The 22189-nt window shown below is 40.3% G+C and overlaps 1 protein-coding gene across 7 annotated transcripts in view; it reads left to right on the top strand.

Moving 5' to 3' along the window:
- The window catches only part of DCP2 (decapping mRNA 2), a 29870-nt gene that overhangs the window by 805 nt on the left and 6876 nt on the right, over positions 1 to 22189 (top strand). For 3 of the 7 annotated variants that reach the window (XR_013635793.1, XM_078852841.1, XM_078852842.1), the window contains exons 1-10: positions 1928 to 2866; positions 6295 to 6446; positions 8085 to 8212; positions 8666 to 8764; positions 14957 to 15109; positions 17310 to 17422; positions 17504 to 17611; positions 18895 to 19027; positions 19429 to 19530; positions 21491 to 21542. Coding sequence is in view for 6 of the 7 variants with exons in the window: in XM_078852841.1 (XP_078708967.1) it covers positions 2790 to 2866; positions 6295 to 6446; positions 8085 to 8212; positions 8666 to 8764; positions 14957 to 15109; positions 17310 to 17422; positions 17504 to 17611; positions 18895 to 19027; positions 19429 to 19530; positions 21491 to 21542 (1117 nt within the window). In the remaining variant the exon portion in view is untranslated. Of the gene's footprint in view, positions 1 to 1927; positions 2867 to 6294; positions 6447 to 8084; positions 8213 to 8665; positions 8765 to 14956; positions 15110 to 17309; positions 17423 to 17503; positions 17612 to 18894; positions 19028 to 19428; positions 19531 to 21490; positions 21543 to 22189 lie in introns of those variants that run through there. The other 4 variants (XM_078852843.1, XM_078852846.1, XM_078852844.1 and 1 more) reach the window with 3 other exon arrangements.

Consider the following 22189-nt stretch of genomic DNA (forward strand, 5'->3'; position numbering starts at 1 on the left):
CGGAATTGAGGTTTGTTCTTTGTTAACTTGTAAAGTCACAAAGGATTTATCATACATTTTGCTGTTGAACTTTTGTGAGCTAAGTAGGTTGGCTATAAGCAGAACTTGGAAATTTATAAAAAGAAAAGGAGTACTTGTGGCACCTTAGAGACTAACAAATTTATTTGAGCATAAGTTTTCGGAAGCTACAGCTCACTTCATCGGATGTAGCTCACGAAAGCTTATGCTCAAATAAATTTGTTAGTCTCTAAGGTGCCACAAGTACTCCTTTTCTTTTTGCGGATACAGACTAACACGGCTGCTACTCTGAAACCTGGAAACTTATAACCGTTTTGTATAGGCACAACAGCAGAATTGTTTGTGTTGCATTTTCATGTGATTTACCTTTAAGTAGTTTCCTTCTTATTCAGAGTCCTTTCCATTGTTGGGGATTTGCAACTGGTAGCCCATTCTGTATGATGCTCTTCTAATCTTTTTGTGGATGTATAATTCTGTTGAGCCACCCATAATACCATGTTGTCCATCTGAGATCCTCTTTTTCTTCCTCATGTTCAGCCATCAACTTTCCCTTCCAATGTCCATAAACATACATTGCTCACTGAACCTCTTAAAATGTGCCCTGCATATCAAATCTTTCTTTTCATAAGATCTCTGATTAGAGTTTTCTGAGTTCTAATAATTGCCAGTAGTTTTTTTGTTGGTTACTCAAGCTGTTCATGATGTAAGTAGTTTTATCTAAGAGTAAAAAGGTTATTAACTATATTGAACATGTCAGGAAGATCTGCTGTTTGAACTTGTTGACCTCTTTTGATCTGTTTCCAGTGAAACAGTCACAAAATCACTCTTTAGATTACACAGGTTTACTAACTGCTTTTGCAATATACTAATCAATATACTAGTCCTGGATTAATCAACTAGCCATCTGTTAAACCAGACATTAATTCACAGTGTACATTCAACAATAGACTGCAAACAGCACCTGATCGTTAATTGAAATGACAGGAGGCAATACTATCGCCGCTATACATTATCTAAGGCTGTGTTTACACTGCCACTTTCAGCGCTAAAACTTTAGTCGTTCAGGGGTGTGAACCCCCCCCGAGCAACAAAAGTTTTAGCGATGAAAAGTGCCAGTATAGACCAGTGCTTTATCCCAGCAATAAACCTACCACCCCTCATTTGGAGTGGTTATTTTTTATTGCTGTGAGAGCTCTCCCCCAGTGATAAAGTGTGACTACACTGCCCACATCACAGTGCTGCTGTGGCCACGCTGTAACGTTGGCAGTGTAGACATACCCTAAATCTACCTTCGACCAGTCGTGCATTTCTAGCTGCCTCTCTGATATCTCCATGTAGGTGTCCAGCATTCAGTTCTAACAAAGCTGAATTTGTTTAGTCTTGAAACTGTGTCCTCTTTCAGCATTTATAACTCTCCTGTTTTCCAGGTTTGCAACTTCGGTGCGATCTTCGAAAATACAGGGAAGGGAGAGAAGAGCCAATCTCTGAAATCCTGTTGTTTTTTCTCCCTAATGTGTCATAAGTAAGGCTGCGAGTTTGTCATGGATTCCGTGATTTTCCATGACCTCTGTGACTTCTGGTGCAGCTGGGGCTGCCCGAGCAGCTCCGGCAGCTCCTGGGGCTGTCGTACCGGCTGCTGCTGGGGCAGTCTCAGACCACTGTGCCCCCTTCTCTCCCTCCCCGCCCACCCCTGCCCGCAGGAGAACTTGGGGGGTGGGAGGGGGCTCAGGGCTGGGACACAGGAAGGGGTGAGGGCTCTGGGCAGTGCTTGCTTTGGGGGATCCCCGGAAATTGCAACATGTCCCTCCCTGTCAGCTCCTAGCTCTGCGAGCTGCCTGTGCCCACAGGCACCACCCACACAGAGCTGCGGAGCTGGCAGCTTGCAGAGCTAGGAGCTTAGGGAGGGACATGTTGCTGCTTCCAAGAAGCCCGGTAGGGAGTCTGCCAGTCTTGCCAACCCCAACCTCTCCAGAACCCGCGGCACTCCCAAGATTTAGTCAGGGGTATAGTACAAGTTATAGACAGACCACGGGTCATGAATTTTTGTTTACTGCCCGTGACCTGTCCATGACTTTTTTAATAAAAATACCTGTGACTAATATGTAGCCTTACTCATAAATCTGCTGTTTTTTCTCATTATCTCGTGTCTCTTTTTTGTAACTGTAGCCTCCTTGCCTGGCCCTCCTCTTTGGACAAACCCAGTTTGTCCAAAATGCAACTTCCAATTTAAATTTTTTTCTAGATTTTTATTTTATGTTGGACCAAATTCAGATTTATTGTATCTCATTCCCATCTACACTTTTTTTTTCTTTAATTTCACTATTTCTCATGTCCTCCAGTCCCCTCCCAGTTCACTTGTGGTACTAATGTATTCATTTTTCTTTCCCCACCACTTTCTTTGTGCCTTCTAGAACATCCATGTTTACATCAGAAATGCTCTCCCTGTCCTTTTCTGCCAAGCATCCTTCATTAAAACCTACCTCTTAAGGCAACTCCAGATCTGTCTTAAGTTTCATCATCATAGTACCTAAGCACTTTTCATCAGCTCTGTGAGGCAGGGAATATGTTCACTTTTTTGCAAAGCATTGTGCACTCCAGTATTTTATAATACTTTTACCACTTGCAGAGTGCTTGAACCTGTACAGTCTGAAGAAAGCATTTTTTAAAAAATCACTTTATCCGTTATCTTAATATGAAATTTATTGCATAGGTTATTATGTGATCAGAGTATAACTATATGCAACATAACACTAGAGTTAAATTCAATCCAGATGAGGACAGATAATGCTAGAACAAAGGACCAAAGACTATGTCGTTCAAGGAATCTGATCTCTGTTCAAATGGTAATGTAAGTTCTAAGATAAAATCTTCCATACTCATGTCACAGCTGTTTTTTAATATTAATCGTAGTCTCTAACAGTGTATTCTGTCTGTGGTGAACATGGTTGAAACCCATTTCTTCATTGATGGCTATAGAGAAGATCTCCTACAGTTTCTTTTTGGTTTTTATAATTTTTTGCTTTGGTTTCCCAAGCCTTTTTCTTTTTGTTCCAATAAACTGCGAAGTTGAAATTGTTTAAAAGGATAAGGCAAAATTGTCAGTCTGGTTTATGTAAAGGCTCACCAACTTGATGTTGTAATAGTAGTAATAAATTACAGGCGTATACCCAGCAGACATTGCTGGGAAGTTGTATGGCTTCTCCACTGCAGTAGGCAGATAATTTCTGCTCTTTTTAAAAATTGCAGTTTATCTTAATGGTGAGCTCTGTTGCTGATTTATTGGGCACTATGCACATGTTTATGTTCTACATAAACTTAAAAAAAAAGGGGGGGGGTTGGGGGGTGTCTGTTTTCCTGTTGGTGTTCTTATGGGTGGGCCTGAGAGCAGCCTATGCTCTGGTTCTTTCTCCATTTCTCTCTGGATGCTCTCCTGCATGTTACTACTTGTTCATGTTTATGCTGCTGTCATTGGAAAATAATCTTTTGGGAAGGATGTGCACCATCAAACAGTGAAATTCACAAAGTAAACTTACTAAATAAAATTTTTTTCTTCTAACTTGCAGCAGTGCTACATCCTGTAATAATAATTAATAATAAATAAATCTTGGAAATGTTGTCTGTTAAAGCATACAGTTATTTCAGTAGAAGAGAACCATCATGCAGCAGGCCTGGCAAAATTTGCTTTTTTATATGGGATTATTCATTCCTTATTCAATACAACTAAAACTTCTAAAAAACAAAACAAAACTATTTTTCTGACTCTTAGCTGTTGCATCAGCATCCCATGACCACTTATGGAGCTTATCTGGCAAATCTCGAAAGTTGGATTTAAAACAGTGGTCCCCAAACTTTTTACCTCACGACCCCTGTCATAAATATAAAGGGAAGGGTAATCACCTTTCTGTATACAGAGCTATAAAATCCCTTCTGGCCAGAGGCAAAACCCTTTCACCTGTAAAGGCTTAAGAAGCTAAGGTAACCTTGCTGGCACTTGACCCAAAATGACCAACGAGGGGAGAAGATACTTTCAAATCTGGAGTGTGCGGGGGTGGGGGGGAAAGGATGTAAAGGGTTCTGTCTATGTGATGCTTTTGCCGGGAATAGATCAGAAATGCAAGCCTGTTAAGTTAGTAAGTAAGCTACCTAGAAAATGCATTAGATTTTCTTTTGTGTAATAGCTGGTAAAATAAGCTGTGCAGGAGGGAATGTATATTCCTTTCGTCTTTCCTCAGCCTCACATCTGGCTAATTCCAGCTTCTGTTGAACATTTCATTCTGTGATCCTAACCTTTCTGTTTTTAACTAATTTTACACCTGAGAGTTAGAAAGAAAACAAACAAAAAAACCCCTGGCTTGTAAAATTTTGCTGTGCTGTAACCTGATACCTTTTGTCTCTGATAGCTGTTCTCAGCCTACAGAAAAATCTTTTTGTTATGCCTGCTGCTCTGTCTCCCAGGCAGAGAGACAGAATCAACAGCTGCAATCACCTTTTACAAAACCTTTTAAAATCGTGCTGTGCCTCTGGTTCAGAGTGATCCCACCACTCTGCCACCATGTCAAGGTTCCTTCCTCACTCTGAACTCTAGGGTACAGATGTGAGGACCTGTATGAAAGACCCCCCCCTAAGCTTTTTCTTACCAGCTTAGGTTAAAAACTTCCCCAAGGTACAAACTTTGCCTTGTCCTTGAACCCTGTGCTGTCACCAGCAAGCGTGTTAAACAAAGAATAGGGAAAGAGCCCACTTGGAGTCCTATTCCCCCAAAATATCCCCCCAGCCCTACGCCCCCTTTCCTGGGGAAGGCTTGATAAAAATCCTCACCGGTTGGTCTGTGTTCACCTGTACCCAAACCTTTGGATCTTCAGAACAATGAAAAATCAATCAGGTTCTTAAAAGAAGAATTTTAATTGAAGAAAAAGTAAAAGAATCACCTCTGTAAAATCAGGATGGTAAATACCTTACAGGGTAATCAGATTCAAAACACAGAGAATCCCTCTAGGCAAAACCTTAAGTTACAAAAAGACACAAAAACAGGAATATACATTTCCTCCAGCACAGCTTATTTTACAAACCATTAAACAAAAGAAAATCTAACGCATTTTCTAGCTAGATTACTTACTAACTTTACAGGAGTTGTAAGGCTTGCATTCCTGATTTGTTCCTGGCAAAAGCATCGCAGACAGACAGGCAAAAGCCTTTCCCCCCCTCCAGATTTGAAAGTACCTTGTCCCCTCATTGGTCATTTTGGGTCTGGTGCCAGCAAGGTTACCTTAGCTTCTTAACCCTTTACAGGTGAAAGGATTTTGCCTCTGGCCAGGAACAATTTTATAGCACTGTATACAGAAAAGTAGTTACCCTTCCCTTTATATTTATGACACCCCCTCCTTACCCCTCTTTGTGCCTTCCCTCCCCGGCTGGGAGTTGGGCCGTGGCTCCAAGAGAGGAGGACGCAGATGGGTAAAGGGGCCGCGACTGGGGCCACGGCAGGGCCGGGGCTGGGAGAGGAGCCTCCCAGGGCCACAACTGAAGTTGGGTGGTGCTCCCTCACTGCCCCCCAGTGGGGTCTGGCCCAAGCCCTAGCCACGCCCCCAAACCTTTCTCCATGCCCCACAGTTTGCAGACCTCTGGTTTAAAGGAACCCTGTCAAATAGCTTAAGCTCAATTTTAGTTTAAAGAATCAAATCTCTTTGAAATCTAACAAGAAAATTCAATAGTGTTGATTAAAAAAATCTTTCTGTGAATGAATCGAACAGTCATACAGAATTTTACTGTCTGAATGTAAACTTTCCCTTGATGTTTATAACCCGGTACTGCATGCAACATTGTGTTAGTGCATGAGAAGGTGACAATGTACAGGGAAACCAAACAATTCTATTAAACCCTGTCCACTGCTAGCTTCAAACGGAGAAAACTGTGTATTAAAAGTGAGGATAAATGGTGGGGAAAATAGCTTAGATTTTAAGTTACAGTATTTTTAGTAACTCATAATGGTGTTAATACCAGGTGAGGAAACATTTTTCGTATATCTTTAACCTGACTGTGTCCATGAGTGTATTTTAGCACACCTAATCTGAGTTTATTAAATTTCTTTACTGAGTGTTTAAAATTCTTTTTTTTTTTAATGTGTACCAGTTGATTGGATGGGCTGTCTCTACCCCTGTCTGTAATGCATTTTCAGTGTTTGAGATCATATTTTGAAAACTTCTTTCTGCAAATTCTGTTAATCAAGCTCTTTCTCCTCTCCCCCCCCCCCTTTTCTTTTTCTTTCCTCTCCGGCAGTCGATTTATTTTGCACATTCCAAGTGAGGAAAGAGACAATGCAATCAGAGTATGTTTTCAGATTGAACTTGCCCATTGGTTTTACTTGGATTTCTACATGCAGAACACACCAGGATTACCTCAGTGTGGGATAAGAGACTTTGCTAAAGCTGATATCCTTTTTATTGGTACAATTCCTGTTTTTTCAATGCTTGTGGATAAACTGTATACTAAAGTATAGTAGTGAAATCCTGTTTTCCTGAGTAACTGCTTGCACAACAGTCCCTTTGAGTGACATAAAACTGCCTTCATTAGAAAGTCTTTTAATGTTCATAGCTGCCATAATATTAGAGCACTTCAAAAAAACAAAAAACACCATTCACTATCTTTTCCCTAGCTTCCCAGGAGCCCTGAGAATTCAGCAGCTTATTGCTTGCTTTGAGGCCTTTTATGACTTCATCCTGTAACAGAGTGAACAGTCAAGACTTCCTTCTGTATTGAGCATGGTCAGGGCCACCTTAATGTAATATTCTCTCTGTGGCATATTCCCTCCCCTAACTTCATGGATTTCCATGGAAAAACTGACATGGGTGTTAATTCTACTAGAAGTAGTATAAATTCTCTGGCTTTTACGTGACCGGGGATGGTGTGCAACTGTGAGGGGTTATGCCATTGGCTTCTTCAGGATGTGTTTATGTAGTAATTCCAAATTATTTACATCTTTTTTTTTTTTTTTTTTATGGTGGGTTTTGATCATGTTCATGAAGGGTCTTAAACCTGAACACATGGCTTAAGCAACATTATTTTAAATGTGATTAGATCGTAACTAAAGTACGATTTCCTCACTGGGGTTGTGGAAGTCATGAAATCTGTGACTTTCAAAGACCTCTGTGACTTCAGTTCTGGTGGCTGGGAACTGCAGGGTCCCGCTATCTCCCACACTGGCAGGGAGCTGTGTGGTACCCCCGCTGCCTGAGGCAGCGGGCCCCCAAGCTCTCAGCCGCCATTGGCAGTGGGGCTACCCCAGCAGCTTCCCGGTTGCCACAGAGAGAGCAGGGGGACCCTGGAGCTCTGAGCCCCCACTGGTGGTGGGGGCCCCAGAGCTCCCAGCCATTCCGCAACTGCCCAGTCCCTTCCCATTTTATCATGGATATTTTTAGTAATAGTCCGGGACAGGTCATGGGCAATAAAGAAAAAATCACGGAAGCCCTTCTTTATTGCCCATTACCTGTCCCTGACTTTTACTAAAAAATACCCATGACAAAATCTTAGCCTTAATCATAACTTCTTAAGTATGGTTTTTATGCCACAGTTTGGCTATCAACTGTGGGAACTAATATAGCATGCAGTATTCCAACTTTTACAATGCTTAAGTATCTTTGCTCCAGCTTCCATTTGAGGACCCATGCTTCACTAAAACAATCAAAATATTTGGTTTACAAAAATAGCTTATGTGTCTTTAATTGTACTTCTGTGGTTTTAAACTTTTCTCATGGCAAGAACTTGGTTTCATGTTTAAAAAAAAAAAAATCCACTATTGGGGTACTTTCCTTTGAACAAAGGAAAGCATCTCTAACTTTAAAGAGGAACCATTGTATAAATGGCTTATATTTGAGTTGGTAAATCACTGTTTGCTCCCTGAATCTGCAGAATATAACTCAGTATTGGATTATGCATATTACCTTAATTTTTGGCTCCAAATAAACACATCTAGAAAATAAAACCCTATTCCGTATAGAAAGCAGTACTTGTAAACATTTGTCTTGGGTGGGTCTTTGTGTGCAGTAAGTTTCCTTGACCTGTTTCTATACTCTTTAGCCATTGCCCTTTTTTACTGCCTCAAGGTGAAGATGTGCAAAGGGTTTTGGATGAGTGGAAGGAGTATAAAATGGGAGTACCAACCTATGGTGCAATTATTCTTGATGAGACACTTGAAAATGTAAGTGTAAAACTAATCTGTGAACATTTATACAAGATGGTGAGGGCTGGGCAGAAAGGATATTAACTAGCTTTTTAACAATCCCAGCAATTTTTTTGTGCTTTAAAAATCATATTTTCAGACCGTAGATCATAAACATTACCTTTTCGCATTTTTATTGAGTTTCTGTACATCTCTGGTTTGTTGGGGGTATCTTTATTACCATTGTACCAAAGGCAGCTGCACATTTGCCTTGTTTTTACACCAAACTTCATTTTTATATTTTTTTTTAATAATACAACCCTATACCAAAGTTTTTAATTCTTGCTAAGTCTGGTAAACTGTAATGCTAATGAACATATGCTAATACGAGGCAAAAGGTCTCCTCCTCCAGCCAAAAGTATCTCTTTGGGAATTAAGTCAAATCTATGAGATTAATGGGTATTTCACTACTGCATTGCTTGGATTCTGCAGGTACTGCTGGTTCAAGGATATTTAGCAAAGTCTGGCTGGGGATTTCCAAAAGGGAAAGTAAATAAAGAAGAGGCTCCACATGACTGTGCAGCGAGAGAGGTGAGTTCCATTGATGATTGTTTAAAAATTCCTTACCCATACATTTAAATCATTTTTCTTTAAGACAAAGTAGTTTAACACATGTTCCCTTCACCCATGTTGAGAGTAGGATTTTCATGCACACCAAAACGAAATTCTAGCAATCTGGTGGTGTCTGTCTACAGAAAGCTATTAAATTATGTACTCTTGTTGGCATCTACTGCTGTAGCATTTGGTCCCCTAAATAAGAAAAAAGTATGTGAAAGAGGCCACATTTGACCTATGATGGATTGATTTAAATCAGCAAAGTAGGAAATGTTGAATTAAATCAATTTTAATTGTTTTGCATTTGTACTTTTTATTAAGTTCCTAAAGAGAGGCTGATTTTAATTAGTTGGTAACCATTAAAGTAAGCAAGCATAGCCTTTACATTAAATTTGGTGGTTCTTTCTGCTAACCAGGATACACATATTTATACACACTTTTTAAAAAAAGTAAGCAATTAGCTTACTTTACATTTTTCACATTCTTAATATTTACATTTTTTATTTTAGAAAATAATGAAAGATGCATTTCTTAATTACTAGATTATTTTTTATTTTTGTGACTTTGTCCCTCCAAACAGAGCTTGACCATTCAAAATCAGATTACTACACACAAACAGCATTTTTACTTTTATTGAATAAAACTACCTTAAGTGCTGGATATGTAAGGAAAAAAGTTTTATCAAAATGGTTTGCATTTATAACTGATTTATTAAACAAAGGAAGTATGATCTCTAATTAATTGAACTGATTGTTTTTTGGTCACTGTGTCCTTCAGTAGTTTTTTATTCATAGATTAGAAGAGGAAAACAAGCTTTTCTCTTCTTTCAACCCACCAGTTGGTTTCTTAACTTTCAGTGAACTAATCATTGAACTGAACTTGTTGAATAAACTGAAATGAAGAAAATACTCTTTTCACTGGCAGAAGAGGCTACCGCTGTAAAAAGCAGGTTTAGGGCTTTAACAAATTCTGGTTTCAGAGGCTTAGCCAATGACTTCCACCAGCACAGGGGATTGACTTTTGTTAAAACTTGGCAGCAAATACATACTGATTAATATTTTTTGCATTTAATTATTTTAATAGATTATAGTAAGTTTAGATCTTAACATAGGTTGTCATCAAGTCAAATTTTATTTTAAATAGGTTAATTTAAATAAAACCCAGTATTTAACTGAAATTGAAAATCTGATTTTTCAAATTTTTTTAAAATTGATTTTTATCCATCCTGTTTTGACCCAAATGAAGTAATGTACTCTTAATATTTTATCTCATTTTCATGTATTGTTGTAGGTATGCTAATTTTAAAGCTGTAACAGATTTTAGGGAATGGTTACTCTTGTGTTTTCAAATTGTGTTTTTTTTTAAAACTTGTATTTATTGTACTGTACACAGTGGCCTGTGGCTAAGACGCTATATTAATAAACTTCCAACTTCACTGCTGCCACTTAAGTTGTTCTGTAATACTGGAACAGGTTAAGACAGTACTTCCGATCGGGTTTTTTTGCGTTTATAGTCACTATGGAATTTATTATTGAGGAAAGCTAGGTACATAATGCAGCTGCATGTAAAAAGAGGTTGTATGTATTTTATGACCAATAATATTTGTAGTTATGTAAAGATAGGGATAATAAAGTCTCATGCTGCAAAAAATATGAAGATAGGACATAACGTTATACTATTTTAAGTCTATTTCCATGCAAGAAAAATTTAAAATGAGTTCTAACTTACAAAATTAAGAAAGGGTTAAGCCAGCTAATAACCATAGACCATGCTATAGCTGTGTCAACTGAACTTTTAATGACTGTCTGTCGGGGTGTGAAAAATAGCACTCCTGACTGATGTATCTAGGCCTACGTAATCCTCCGTGTATAAGTAGCTACGTTGATGGAAAAATGCTTCTGTCAATGTAGCTACTGTTCAGGAAGGTGGTGCTTTTACACCAATGGGAAAATCCCTTCTATAGTCCTAGGCTGCATTTACACTACAGAGTTAGGCCAGCATGACTAAGCTGGTGTAGTGTCTGTCATGTAGATGTACCCTAAAGGTGTTTACTCCTGTGGGAATTCTGCACACATACAGAATGCATGTCCCCTGCAGATTTTGTCACCCATCCCCTGCAGAAAATAGATTCTGCTGGGGAGGTGCTGCAGTTATGTTCTCTCTCAGCCCCCCCGGGGGACGGGGGGTGGGCTGTGGCACCAGAAGAGAGAACAGTGAGCTCAGGGTCAGAGGGGCCAATGGCTGCACAGTGCCCTGCCTGCAGGGCCAAGTGAAGAGACACAGGACATGGAGGGGGCACAGACAGAGCGTAGCACATAGGCTGCTTGGGTATGTGTGTGTGGGGGGTCACATAGACTGCGGTTCAGAAGGGATAGTGCTGGGGGGACAGACGGGTGGGGGTAGAGGAGCTAGGGGTGACGGGATTGAGCCATTGACTGAATGGGAGTGGGGGTGCAGGGACACACGGGGACAGGGAGGAGGGAGAATTCAGGGACACACAAGGACAGGGCGGAGGGGGAATGCAGGAACACACGGAGACAGGGGTGGCAGATGTGCCTGACTGAATGGGAGAGGCTAGGGGTCAGACAGGGGCTGTATGGGGTAGACTCTCCAACTCCCTAATGCTCTTCCTGCCGCCTGCCTGTCCCCCCACCCCAACCAAACAAACACCTGTTCCATTCTTCTTCCACCCACACCCAGTAACCCTTCAGGTTCACTCCTAGGCTCCTTCCCAGCAATTACTTTCCTCTCCCTCAGCTTCTCCATTACCTCTGATTCCCCCAAGCCTTCGCACTGCTGCTGAGGAGTGCGGGAAATATGCGTCTGTATTGTAGTTTAAATAAATTATTACTCAAAGTTCTGTATTAATATGCCTAGTAAGGAATCTATTTGTCAGAAAACATATCCTGAATCTTTTTTGTTGTTGTCTGTATTGATATACTTGTGCACAGGTATTTTGAAATAAATTGCCAAAATAATTGAAACTGGCTTGATTTATATTGTTTTGACAAGTAAAATATGCCAAATTTTAAAATACTATATGAAGAATTTTTAATTTTTTTGGTGCAGAATTCTCCCAGGAGTATATACTAAAGAAGGCTGCTGTACAAAATGCATTCATTTACTTCTGTATCTTAAAACCAACTACCACCAGGTGACAAGATAGTGCACTGCTATACGATATTTGACAAGACATTGTGGCAGACTGACAAGAGCCTGCAATATGCTTAGTGAACTTCTTAGTTGAATTAAACCTTATTGATTTAGTTTAAATGTCTTTGGAGTTCATTGTATTGAAAATGAAGTTGTGTATGTGTTACTGTGGGATTGTAAGTATTTCCATGGGAAGGGTAAATAGAAGAACAGCAGGGGCTGATTAGGCAAATTTACTCAGGTTGTGACGCCTCCAAAGAAGCCACCCCCGGAGAGGTGTGCAAATAACTAGTTCCAATGGGATTCTCCAGGGACAATACGATCAAACACTATAATTGTCACTTACCTTTCATTAACTAACAGACCACACTCACCTAACAACTGACAATCTCCCTGGCAAGAAGAGCCCTGTGCCCCTACTAATGCAGCCTACACAATGAACTAAAATGAGGCATGTTCCCAAGGTACAAATGTACCTCTTTCCTTTGACTGGTTAGGAAGAGAGACTCCCCTGCACTCTGAGAGGCCATAGCCCATCAGATTTTCTCAATCCCAATGACGAGTCTTTGAAGCTGCTCGAGTTATTCCTTCACTGTTTAATACAGCTAACGGTGGATACAGCTGGAGTGTATGCAGATAATTCTTAGTGGCTACTGACCACTCCTGCGGGTGCAGAGTTAAGGTTCTATACCTTAACTCTTTTTCTTGGTTTTCACAAATTGGGGTATCCTGGAACTTGGTATTCTGGGGGAGCACAAACTATCACCAGGCAACCTTAACTCTGGGTTAAGAGAGTTTTTTTGCTACTTAATTTTCTTGTTTGTTCTTTTGCATGTAGCTGCGCTGAGAGAATAGGCTTGATCCGACAAAAACCTTGGTTTTCATTTCTGTGTTGTGGGTAGAATTGCTTTTACAAACCATCAGTTTAGAACATCATTCACCAAAACTTGTATATTTTTTTCCCCCTAGTTTCTATTCTGACCCAACACTTTCCTTTTGCATAGGAGACTAGTCCAAAGTTAACAGCATTAGGCAAACTGTCACTTTTTTTTAAAAAGCTCTTGCATTTGTTCCCAGAGACCGTAAAATAAGTTGACTTTCTTTTGGCAGTGTGTGTATCTCCTAGATCTGTCATCCATTTCATGGATTAAATATTAAAGCAGGGGATCTGAAACTGAGGGTCGGGACCCCTCAGGGGTCACAAGGTTATTACATGGGGAGTCGTGAGCTGTCCGCCTCTACCCAAGCCCCAGTTTGTCTCCAGCATTTATAATGGTGTTAAATATATAAAGAAGTGTTTTTAATTTATAAAGGGGCTCACACTCAGGCTTGCTATGTGAAAGGGATCACCAGCTCAAAACTTTGAGAACCACCATATTAAAGGTTATTAGGGCATATCTTAATCTTTCCTGTTTTAAAAGCTTTTATGTCAGACCCTCAAACCTTACTCCTCACTATGAAACAGCTTCTCTTAATGGCTTGTTTGTGTAAATGTGGTCTTGCCACATAGGAGGAACTGCTAAACATCAGTTGCATTTTAATTTTGCTCCCTTTTCATTGATCTTTGAAAATTTTCTCAATGTGTATATAAAGTAGTAGAAGGGTTGTTGCTTCCAGAAAATGTGTACTCCCAACAGTCTGTCCACACCTACAAAGAGACTTAATTTACAGATTTTTACAAATTTTCTTATGTATTTGGCAAAATGAATCCGAAAAAAATCCAAAGAACAATGCTGACTCCATAGGGACAAGCTAGACTGTGAAAACTATCTGTTAATCAAGATGACCCAGTTTATATATAGAGGTGGGCACAGATCTCCGTGAAATTTGTCAGATGCTGAACAGACTTCGCTTCCAACCAGTTTGTTGTACATGTTGGTTCACAGATGTACATGTGTCTTCATTAAGATTCCTCAGGGCTGCTTTTTTGTAAGGCATTTGCAACATTTCAGTCCAGGGCACTGATCAAAAGCTTCCAGTAATGCTGGTTTTTCAGTTCTAAAATGGTGTGTTTGGTAAGAAGAGGAGAAACTGGAATCCCCTTCCTCCACACATTACTTTGCAAAAAAAAAAAAAAAAAATAGCCTTAAACATCAGGATTATTATTATCTTATAACTGCATGTTCTGCTCGTCTCAGTAATTATACCTGGTAGGAGTATAAATGTTATAATATGAAGTGGATGAAATATTCTCTTTTAAATTAATCTACATCTAGTCTTAATTTGTGCCCATCTCAGGGGTAGGATCTTTTACCCCTCCAATAGTGAAACGTGAAATACTCCAGTAAAAATGTTGATCCATAATATACTTTTTTTTAGTGTGTATAGTGATCCTGTCACAGGCTTAGCACTTTAATTCCTTCTGAGTAACAGATTGTAATAGTATGTCAGCAGAGTGAGTAATTCTGAGTTCCGTATCCCCATTATCACCTTAGGTGCCCAGTTTGAATTTAGTGACTTAATCTGAATGTTAGTAAATGTATATTACTCAGAGTAATTTATGGTACTGCTGAATTTTGATACAAGAACTGACATAAGAATGAATATTTTGTGGGGGGTTCATAGGACATTATTAGTACTGTAGGATGGGAAAGAACTAAAGTGTAGAAACCAAGTTAGGAGTTTTTAGACATCCAGAAAGTTATAGGAAAATTATAAACTCTCTCTTTAGATCAATATGTTTAACTTTTGTCTGAAGCAAAATACTTTCTCATGTGTCGAGCATCATCAACAAGCAGCCACGCTGTTTCCCTGTATTTGCTAGTTAGCATGCTCTTTTACATATTATCTAAATTCTTTTCCACTTCACACTCTTGAGCTGTAATGGACAAAATTTGAGTGTACAGAGATTATGCTGTTTCATTAGCAGTCAAGTATCTGTGCATATGTGCAAACATATTACAATCACTATCTGAGAACTAGTAATAAAGGGTTCCCTTCTGATGATTTAGCCTTTCAAAAATCTATTTGAAGGTATGACTTGAACAATTCTAATTTGATCCGTGTGCTTCTCAGGTGTTTGAAGAAACTGGTTTTGATATCAAAGATTACATCTGCAAAGATGACTACATTGAACTACGAATCAATGATCAGCTAGCACGCTTGTACATCATTCCAGGAGTTCCAAAGGACACAAAATTCAACCCCAAAACCAGAAGAGAAATTCGGGTACAATAGTTATGTTTTATTTATAAAGATTTTTCAGGTTGCCACTACCTCAGCAAAGGTTGATTTAAAGCTAAATATTAAACAAAAGGTAATGAATGCCCCAAATGGAGTAAAAGCTGCATGTCATCACTTTAGGTTTTGTCAACTTTCTGCAGGTCTGATATGAAGACTGATTGCTGGCCAACTGTTCATTATGACACCTGGCTCCATCATAAATTGGCACTGGAGTGCATGTGACTCTAACAATAAAGCACATCCCACTTTCTCTTCCCGCAAATATTTTTTTGCAGTTAACCTTTTTTATATGTCTTATATATTTTTCTGTAAGGATATAAATATTTAAGGATACTGTACGTTAACCTATGCATTGGAAGAGGAAAATGGGGCTTGCTTTATTTCTATAAGCAGTCTGTACAATCCAGATCTAGTGTATGATGGGTAGCAGAGAATAGACTTGGCTGTGAGACCCCATGGGAGCCAACCATTTTGTGAGTGAGCTGAACTCAGTGAACTTCTAGGAAGCTGTTGGGATGGAGAAGAAATTAAAGTGCCTGATGTGCTGAGAAGTGCTTGTTACGTTCATTGCCTCCGGAAACTTGAATTTCTCTTGTCATGCAGATAACATTTTAACTTTAACAGCAATTTTTGTTTTAAGACTAGAATTACTGCCAACTTTAGCTATATCTTTTGAATACTAAGTGTAATAGGGACAACAGCACATGATTAAACATTCCTCTTCTCCCCCTTAGGTTGGTTCCCCAGAGCTGTAAATTGCTAGCTCCTTGTTTAAGCACCCTCTTGACTGGGTCTAGTTCAGGGGTTCTCAAACTTCATTGCATCGCAACCCCTTTCTGACAACAAAAATTACTACATGACCCCAGGATTGGAGACCGAAGCCTGAGCCTGCCTGAGGTCCAGGTTGGGGAGCGGAAAAGCTGAAGCCCAAGGGCTTCAGGCAGGGGTGGGGAAGGAGGGGGAAGCTGAAGCCCAAGGGCTTCAGCCCCACCACCCAGGACTGAAACCAAAGCTGAAGCTCAAGGCCCCCAGGCTGGAGGAGGGTGCGCAAAGCCAAAGCCCAAGGACTTCAGCCCCAGGCAGGGGGCCTGTAACCTGAGCCCCACCGCCCAGGGCTGCAGCCGAAGCCTGAGTGACTTTGGGGTCCCGAACCACTAGTCTAGTTAAAACCTTGATTTCCATTTTTGTGTTCCGGGTAAAGGCCCTTCAGCATCTTTTATGTTCTTCCCTGAGTGAGTATCATGTGAATTGCAGAACCTGCTGGAGCATCCAGCTGAACTGACTCATGGAAGGGGTTAACTGGGGTTTTGGTCTGGGGTTAACTCTGTGCCTGCAGACGCTCGAGGTAAACAAACCATTTCAGCCTGCCAGCCGCTTATCCTGATGGCCCGGGAGCCAAAGTTTGCTGACCCCTGAATTATAGGGTCGGCTTATGAATGGGTCATAAAAAATTTCCATTTTTACTTATCCATCTTGGGGGTGGGGGCCGGCTTATAAACAAACCGGCTTATGATAGAGTATATACGATATGTTGTTGCAGACCTTATTTTAAATGAACTAACTTTCAATAATTGAGGTACTGTGTACTGCATTCCACATTTTAGGGATTCTAACAGAGAGACAATGGGGTATAATATCTTTCAATGGACCATCTTGGTTGGTGTAAGAGACAGGCTTTCGAGCTACACAGAGCTCTTCTTCCGGTCTCTCTCATGTTCTGGGACCAATACAGCTACAACAACACTGCAAACTTGCATTGTCATGTCTGTTACATTGTGGTGGTGGCCAGAAAAGTGATCCTAGCATTTAAAATAACCTGTATTGGTCAGCAGCTCTGTCATGGTTTATTAATTCAGACTCTTGCTGTAGTTTTTTGATTTTAAAGAAAATCATTGTGGATGACAGGTTTCAGAGTAACAGCCGTGTTAATCTGTATTCGCAAAAAGAAAAGGAGTACTTGTGGCACCTTAGAGACTAACCAATTTATTTGAGCATAAGCTTTCGTGAGCTACAGCTCACAGTATGCATCCGATGAAGTGAGCAGTAGCTCACGAAAGCTTATGCTCAAATAAATTGGTTAGTCTCTAAGGTGCCACAAGTACTCCTTTTCTTATTGTGGATGATGTGTATTTGCCTAAGTCCCTTGATGACTTCACTAAAGTAATTACTTTTTTCTGTGTTTCAGAACATTGAATGGTTCTCAATTGACAAATTACCATGCCATAGAAATGACATGACTCCAAAGTCCAAGCTAGGTTTGGCACCTAACAAGTTTTTCATGGCCATTCCCTTCATCAGGTATGTTCAGGATAAGCCAAAGTCTAGCCTCTTGTTCTCAGGACACTGGATTTTGTTGACAAAACACTAACTTCTTCACAGACCATTGAGAGACTGGCTTTCTCGAAGGTATGGGGACTCCTCTGATAGTGACAATGGATTTTCATCCACTGGGAGCACACCATCCAAGCTCAACATGGAGAAAACAAGGTAGGAAACTAGATCATTTTGACATGTCTGTCAACATTTTTATAAATCATTGGCTACACAAAGCTGAAGAATGTCCACTCTTTTTTTTCCTCAGAATGGGTTAATATAATAGATTATAGAGAGATCCATAGACCTGTTAGTAGGATGGAGAGGTTAATTAGTTCCCTGATGTGCTTGAAACTACTTGTATGGAAAATCTTAGAATATGGCAAAACTGAGAGAATGTCTTGTTCCTATATGGGAATATGAAAAGCAAGTGAAGGAGAAAATTGAAATTCTCTATCAGAAGGTAGGACAGGTAGATATGCTTTCTAAAATAATCAATGTAGTGCTGAAAGGAAGGAGAGGTGCCAAAAACAATGGAACAAAGTCAGGAAGAATCACTAATAGCCATGGTACTTAAAAGTAATTTCAAATTAATGTCAATTTCAAGGAAAGTTGGATAAAACCAATGTTGTCATGGTGATTCGGGGGTGATTGAAAAAATTATCTTGTAATGTGTTAAATCACAGGGAGATCTTAGAGCAGGGGTGGCCAACCTGTGGCTCCGGAGCCACTTGCAGCTCTTCAGAAGTTAACATGCGGCTCCTTGTATAGGCACCGACTCCGGGGCTGGAGCTACAGGCGCCAACTTCCCAGTGTGCCAGGGGGTGCTCACTGCCCAACCCCTGGCTCTGTCACAGGCCCTGCCCCCACTCCATCCATTCCCGCCCCCCCCATAACCTGCTATGCCCTCACGCTTCCTCCCCCCACCCGCCGAGCTTCGTGCATGCCATGAAACAGCTGATCGGGAGGTGCGGGGGGAGCTTAGGGGGCTGCTGACATATTACTGTGGCTCTTTGGCAATGTACATTGGTTTCCTAGCAGTCATGTGACGGAGCAACTTCTCAAACCAGTTCAGGTTGACAAAGGGGGTTCCCCATCATCAATCTAGGTCAGTTCAGCACCCACGCTCGTGTCATAAATAAAGTATCAAGGTGTACCCACTTGGTATCCACACAACACTTCAAGTGACAGGATTCTAGAGTAAGAAATCTTCTTTTTACTTGTCACATACTGTTGCTTTATAAAGTCATATTTTTTCCGCTTTGTGCATAACTCTTCCTCAATAAGCAAAACAAGTTTAGTGAGTGGAGAGACTATTAAGGTTAAGATCCAGTGTTTCAGCTTATCTTGTAAGATTGTCTGGAGAAGCAGAACAATGTGTATTTCTGTTCTGATCATAATAGCCTTGAATCAAAGTTCTTTTGCGGATAATTTTTTTTTTTTTTTAAATGGGATAGATCTAAACTTCGTTATAGCCAGCAGGTGTTTACAGATGGCTCTCCAGGAGACCAGTGGACGAAGTACAGACAACCACAGCAACAGAAGCCATATAACAATCATTCTGAGATGTCTGAAGCTCTAAAAATAAAGGTAGGTTTAATTTCCAAATCCATTGGATTTGTTAGGACCCTTTAAAATCCGTGGTAGTGCTTTGTTCAGACTCACTTTATGTATGAATGTATGGGGATAGGCTGTTGGGTTTATTGCCTTAAGGGATGAGACTTCATTATATCATGGAAAGGAGCATGCCTAGTCATTAGACCAGGGAACTGGGTATCAGCAGACCCAGAGTCTTTTCCCACCTCTGCCACTGGCTTGCGGAGTAACCTTAAACAGTAGCTATAACTTCTTGTGCCTCGGTTTCTAAACCTTAACATGATGTGGGGTACTTGGATGACAGCTGCTATACAAGTGGTATCGTAATGCAGTAGGGTGTGACACAAGCACTTAACCTTGATGTGTATTACCTTTTTTGGATGTGGCTGACTCAGAACATGAGGGGTAATGGTAGAAAGCAATATCAAGACACTTCTAACCAAAAGAAGAGGACAAATGGGGTCCACAGTCAGCCGGCGAAACAGAACCACACATTGGTAAGATTGACAGCCATAGTTCTTGCATTAACACATTTTGGTGACCTTTAACTGAGTGCGTAAACTAAGGTTTTGCTGATGGAATGTTAAATTGCATGTGCATGAAAACAGATCTAAATGATAGTGTTCAATGTACGCACTGCAGGTGACATTTCTCATCCCATATATATATATACACTTGTAGAGTATTGAATAATATAATTTATCCAATTAGCATTTTGTAACTGAATTCTAATGCATATTAAAGTGAACCTGAAATAGATGTTCCTTCCTGTAATAGTCCAGGTATTTGACAGAGAATGGTCTAATACTGTACATTGCAATGGCAAAATATCTGCTGCTTAAAAATGAGTGGATAAATATTTTACTGTGGTATGGCAAAACCACTGAGTTTGAAAATGTAAAGTATATGCCTAGTCACTCCCCTCCTTTTTGCCTGGCTACAGTTTGAGGTGTGGGCTCTGAATCGATATCCATGGCACAATGGGATCAAGTTCTGCCTCAACAAACCCTGAATCCTATGACGTTAACTTAGTGAGTCACCGTAAAATACTATTAATTCCCATCTCCTTACCGCCACGCGAACACCCTCAGCTAGGTCATTGGTCAGGGAAAATCTTAACAAAGTGTATCTGACTGTTTTTGACCGTGGTATTTTTTTGAGGATGGGTTTTTCACCGTGCTCTCCATGTGGCCTGGTTCTACAACCTGTACCTTGGCTCTTGCAATATTGTCCATTTGGCCAAGCTCAGAAAACTGCACCTTCCCCCCCACCCCAGTGGGCCAGGGACTAGAGGGTGTTTGTAGCCACCTTCAATGGCTTATCTCCCTGACTTCTTAGGCCTCATTTGCTGTACTGTTGTCCAGGCAGCTCATCTTGCCAGCCTACACTTTTTTGGTTCTCCCCCCTCTTGACTGAAAATCTGACTTCAGCTCTGACTTCCCAATTCCCTGCTGTCTGGTTCCGTGTAACAGATAGGGAGCATGCATTGTGGAGAAAACAAGTGAGCAACAGGGAGCTGCAGGATGGGTCCTGGGAAGGCGGGGGGAGAGAACGAAATGTCAGGAGGTTGGCGACAGAAGAAATGTTGACTTCTGCAAACTCTGGGAAAATGCCATATTCTACAGCCTTGGAAGCATAGAGTATATGGGACCTTGATGAATGGGGCAGTTTACACTTTTTAGCTTTTGTTACAGGCAGTGAGTAGACTTGGGCATGTATTAATGCATCAGTTTATGCTTGGTTCAGGTTTTAAATGTTGTCTTTACAACCATTAGGCTAGAAAAACTTTTTTTTAAATGAAAACTGAGATTCGGAAACACAATTGTGCGTCAAGGGCTGATTTTTTTTTTTTTCCATCAATTTTCATGGAATCTGTGGGGCACTGCTTCATTCACTACAGGGGTACAGCGTTGGAATTGAGTTCGAATTGCAGTTAGCACTTACTCTTGGAGTGTGCATTCCTCACAATATGTCCTTAATGCACCTCAATCTGCCCCTTTTTCTTTAAGCAAATAAGCATTTCCATTAATAAAGTTTCCCATTTCAAATATTGGTGCGATACCTATGCTGTGAGAGTAAGTAAATATCTTGTCTTCAGCTCTCAGCAGGCTGCAATAGCAAATACTTACAGGAAATGAAGCTTGTTAGATTGCTTAAAAAAGAGAGTTGGCATGTGTGAACTGCCTATTTCACACTTTCAAAAGATTTATAGGAGTATGCTCGCTAGAGAATTCTTTATAGCAGTATCACAGAATTCACTTTTTAAAGCTAGATTGATGATAAACTAGCTGCTTTGATTTAAAACAAATATTTAATGCCTAATTAAAGAATTGTTGTCATTGCAGAGTGAACTTACCAGTCTGGTATTAATTAGCAGTTACATTTATTTCCTTGAGTACTGTTAAAATTAAGGCATGTATTTTGTAGAGTATAATGTGTGCTCGCTTTCTTAATCAGAAATGTGAAAAAAAACTTAATCCAAGAAGACTTCAGGATAACTTTGAAACAGGCAAGTGTATTAATTTTCATTTTGTATGTGAACACATTAATTTGAAACAATTTTTGAGACTGCATCCACTTACTACAGTACGTGCCGAAAAAGGAAACCTTTTATTAAATGAAGGTTTAAGATCCCTTTCCTTAGTTGTGAAATCTGAAGGATGGTGGAATATACAGTTGCTCATAGTTCACCATTGATGGAGAAAGTAAAGCACTGTATATCTGGGCTGAGCCTCGGGGAGGCATGCCATGGTGGTGACGATTTGAATAGATCACTGAAAAGGCTTTTCATGGTAGTATAGGAGCTGGGGTATCTGATGGTGCAAGGACTGTTCTGAAATTACCACCACCTGACTTAAGGCCCCCACGGGGCTCTCCTGCCCCTTCTCCAGGTCTCCACTTTGGAAGGGGACTGTGTCCAAGCAGTTTGTCACCGTAACTCGGGGTAGTCAATAGGCAGACTGCGAGCCAAATCCAGATCACCTGAAACTTTTGAATGGACTGCAAACTCTTTTTATTTACTTGTTTTCTCTGGAGTCTGGACCTTGACTATACCTTGACCAAGAAATTTGGACCTTGGCAAAAAATTATTGCCCTAACCTGGGCTTTGCAGAAGAGAATTAATCATTTGGGTAAAAACTGCTGTTTATGTAACTC

This window comes from Lepidochelys kempii, chromosome 5 (genome assembly GCF_965140285.1).
Source record: "Lepidochelys kempii isolate rLepKem1 chromosome 5, rLepKem1.hap1, whole genome shotgun sequence".
Classification (NCBI taxonomy): domain Eukaryota; kingdom Metazoa; phylum Chordata; order Testudines; family Cheloniidae; genus Lepidochelys; species Lepidochelys kempii.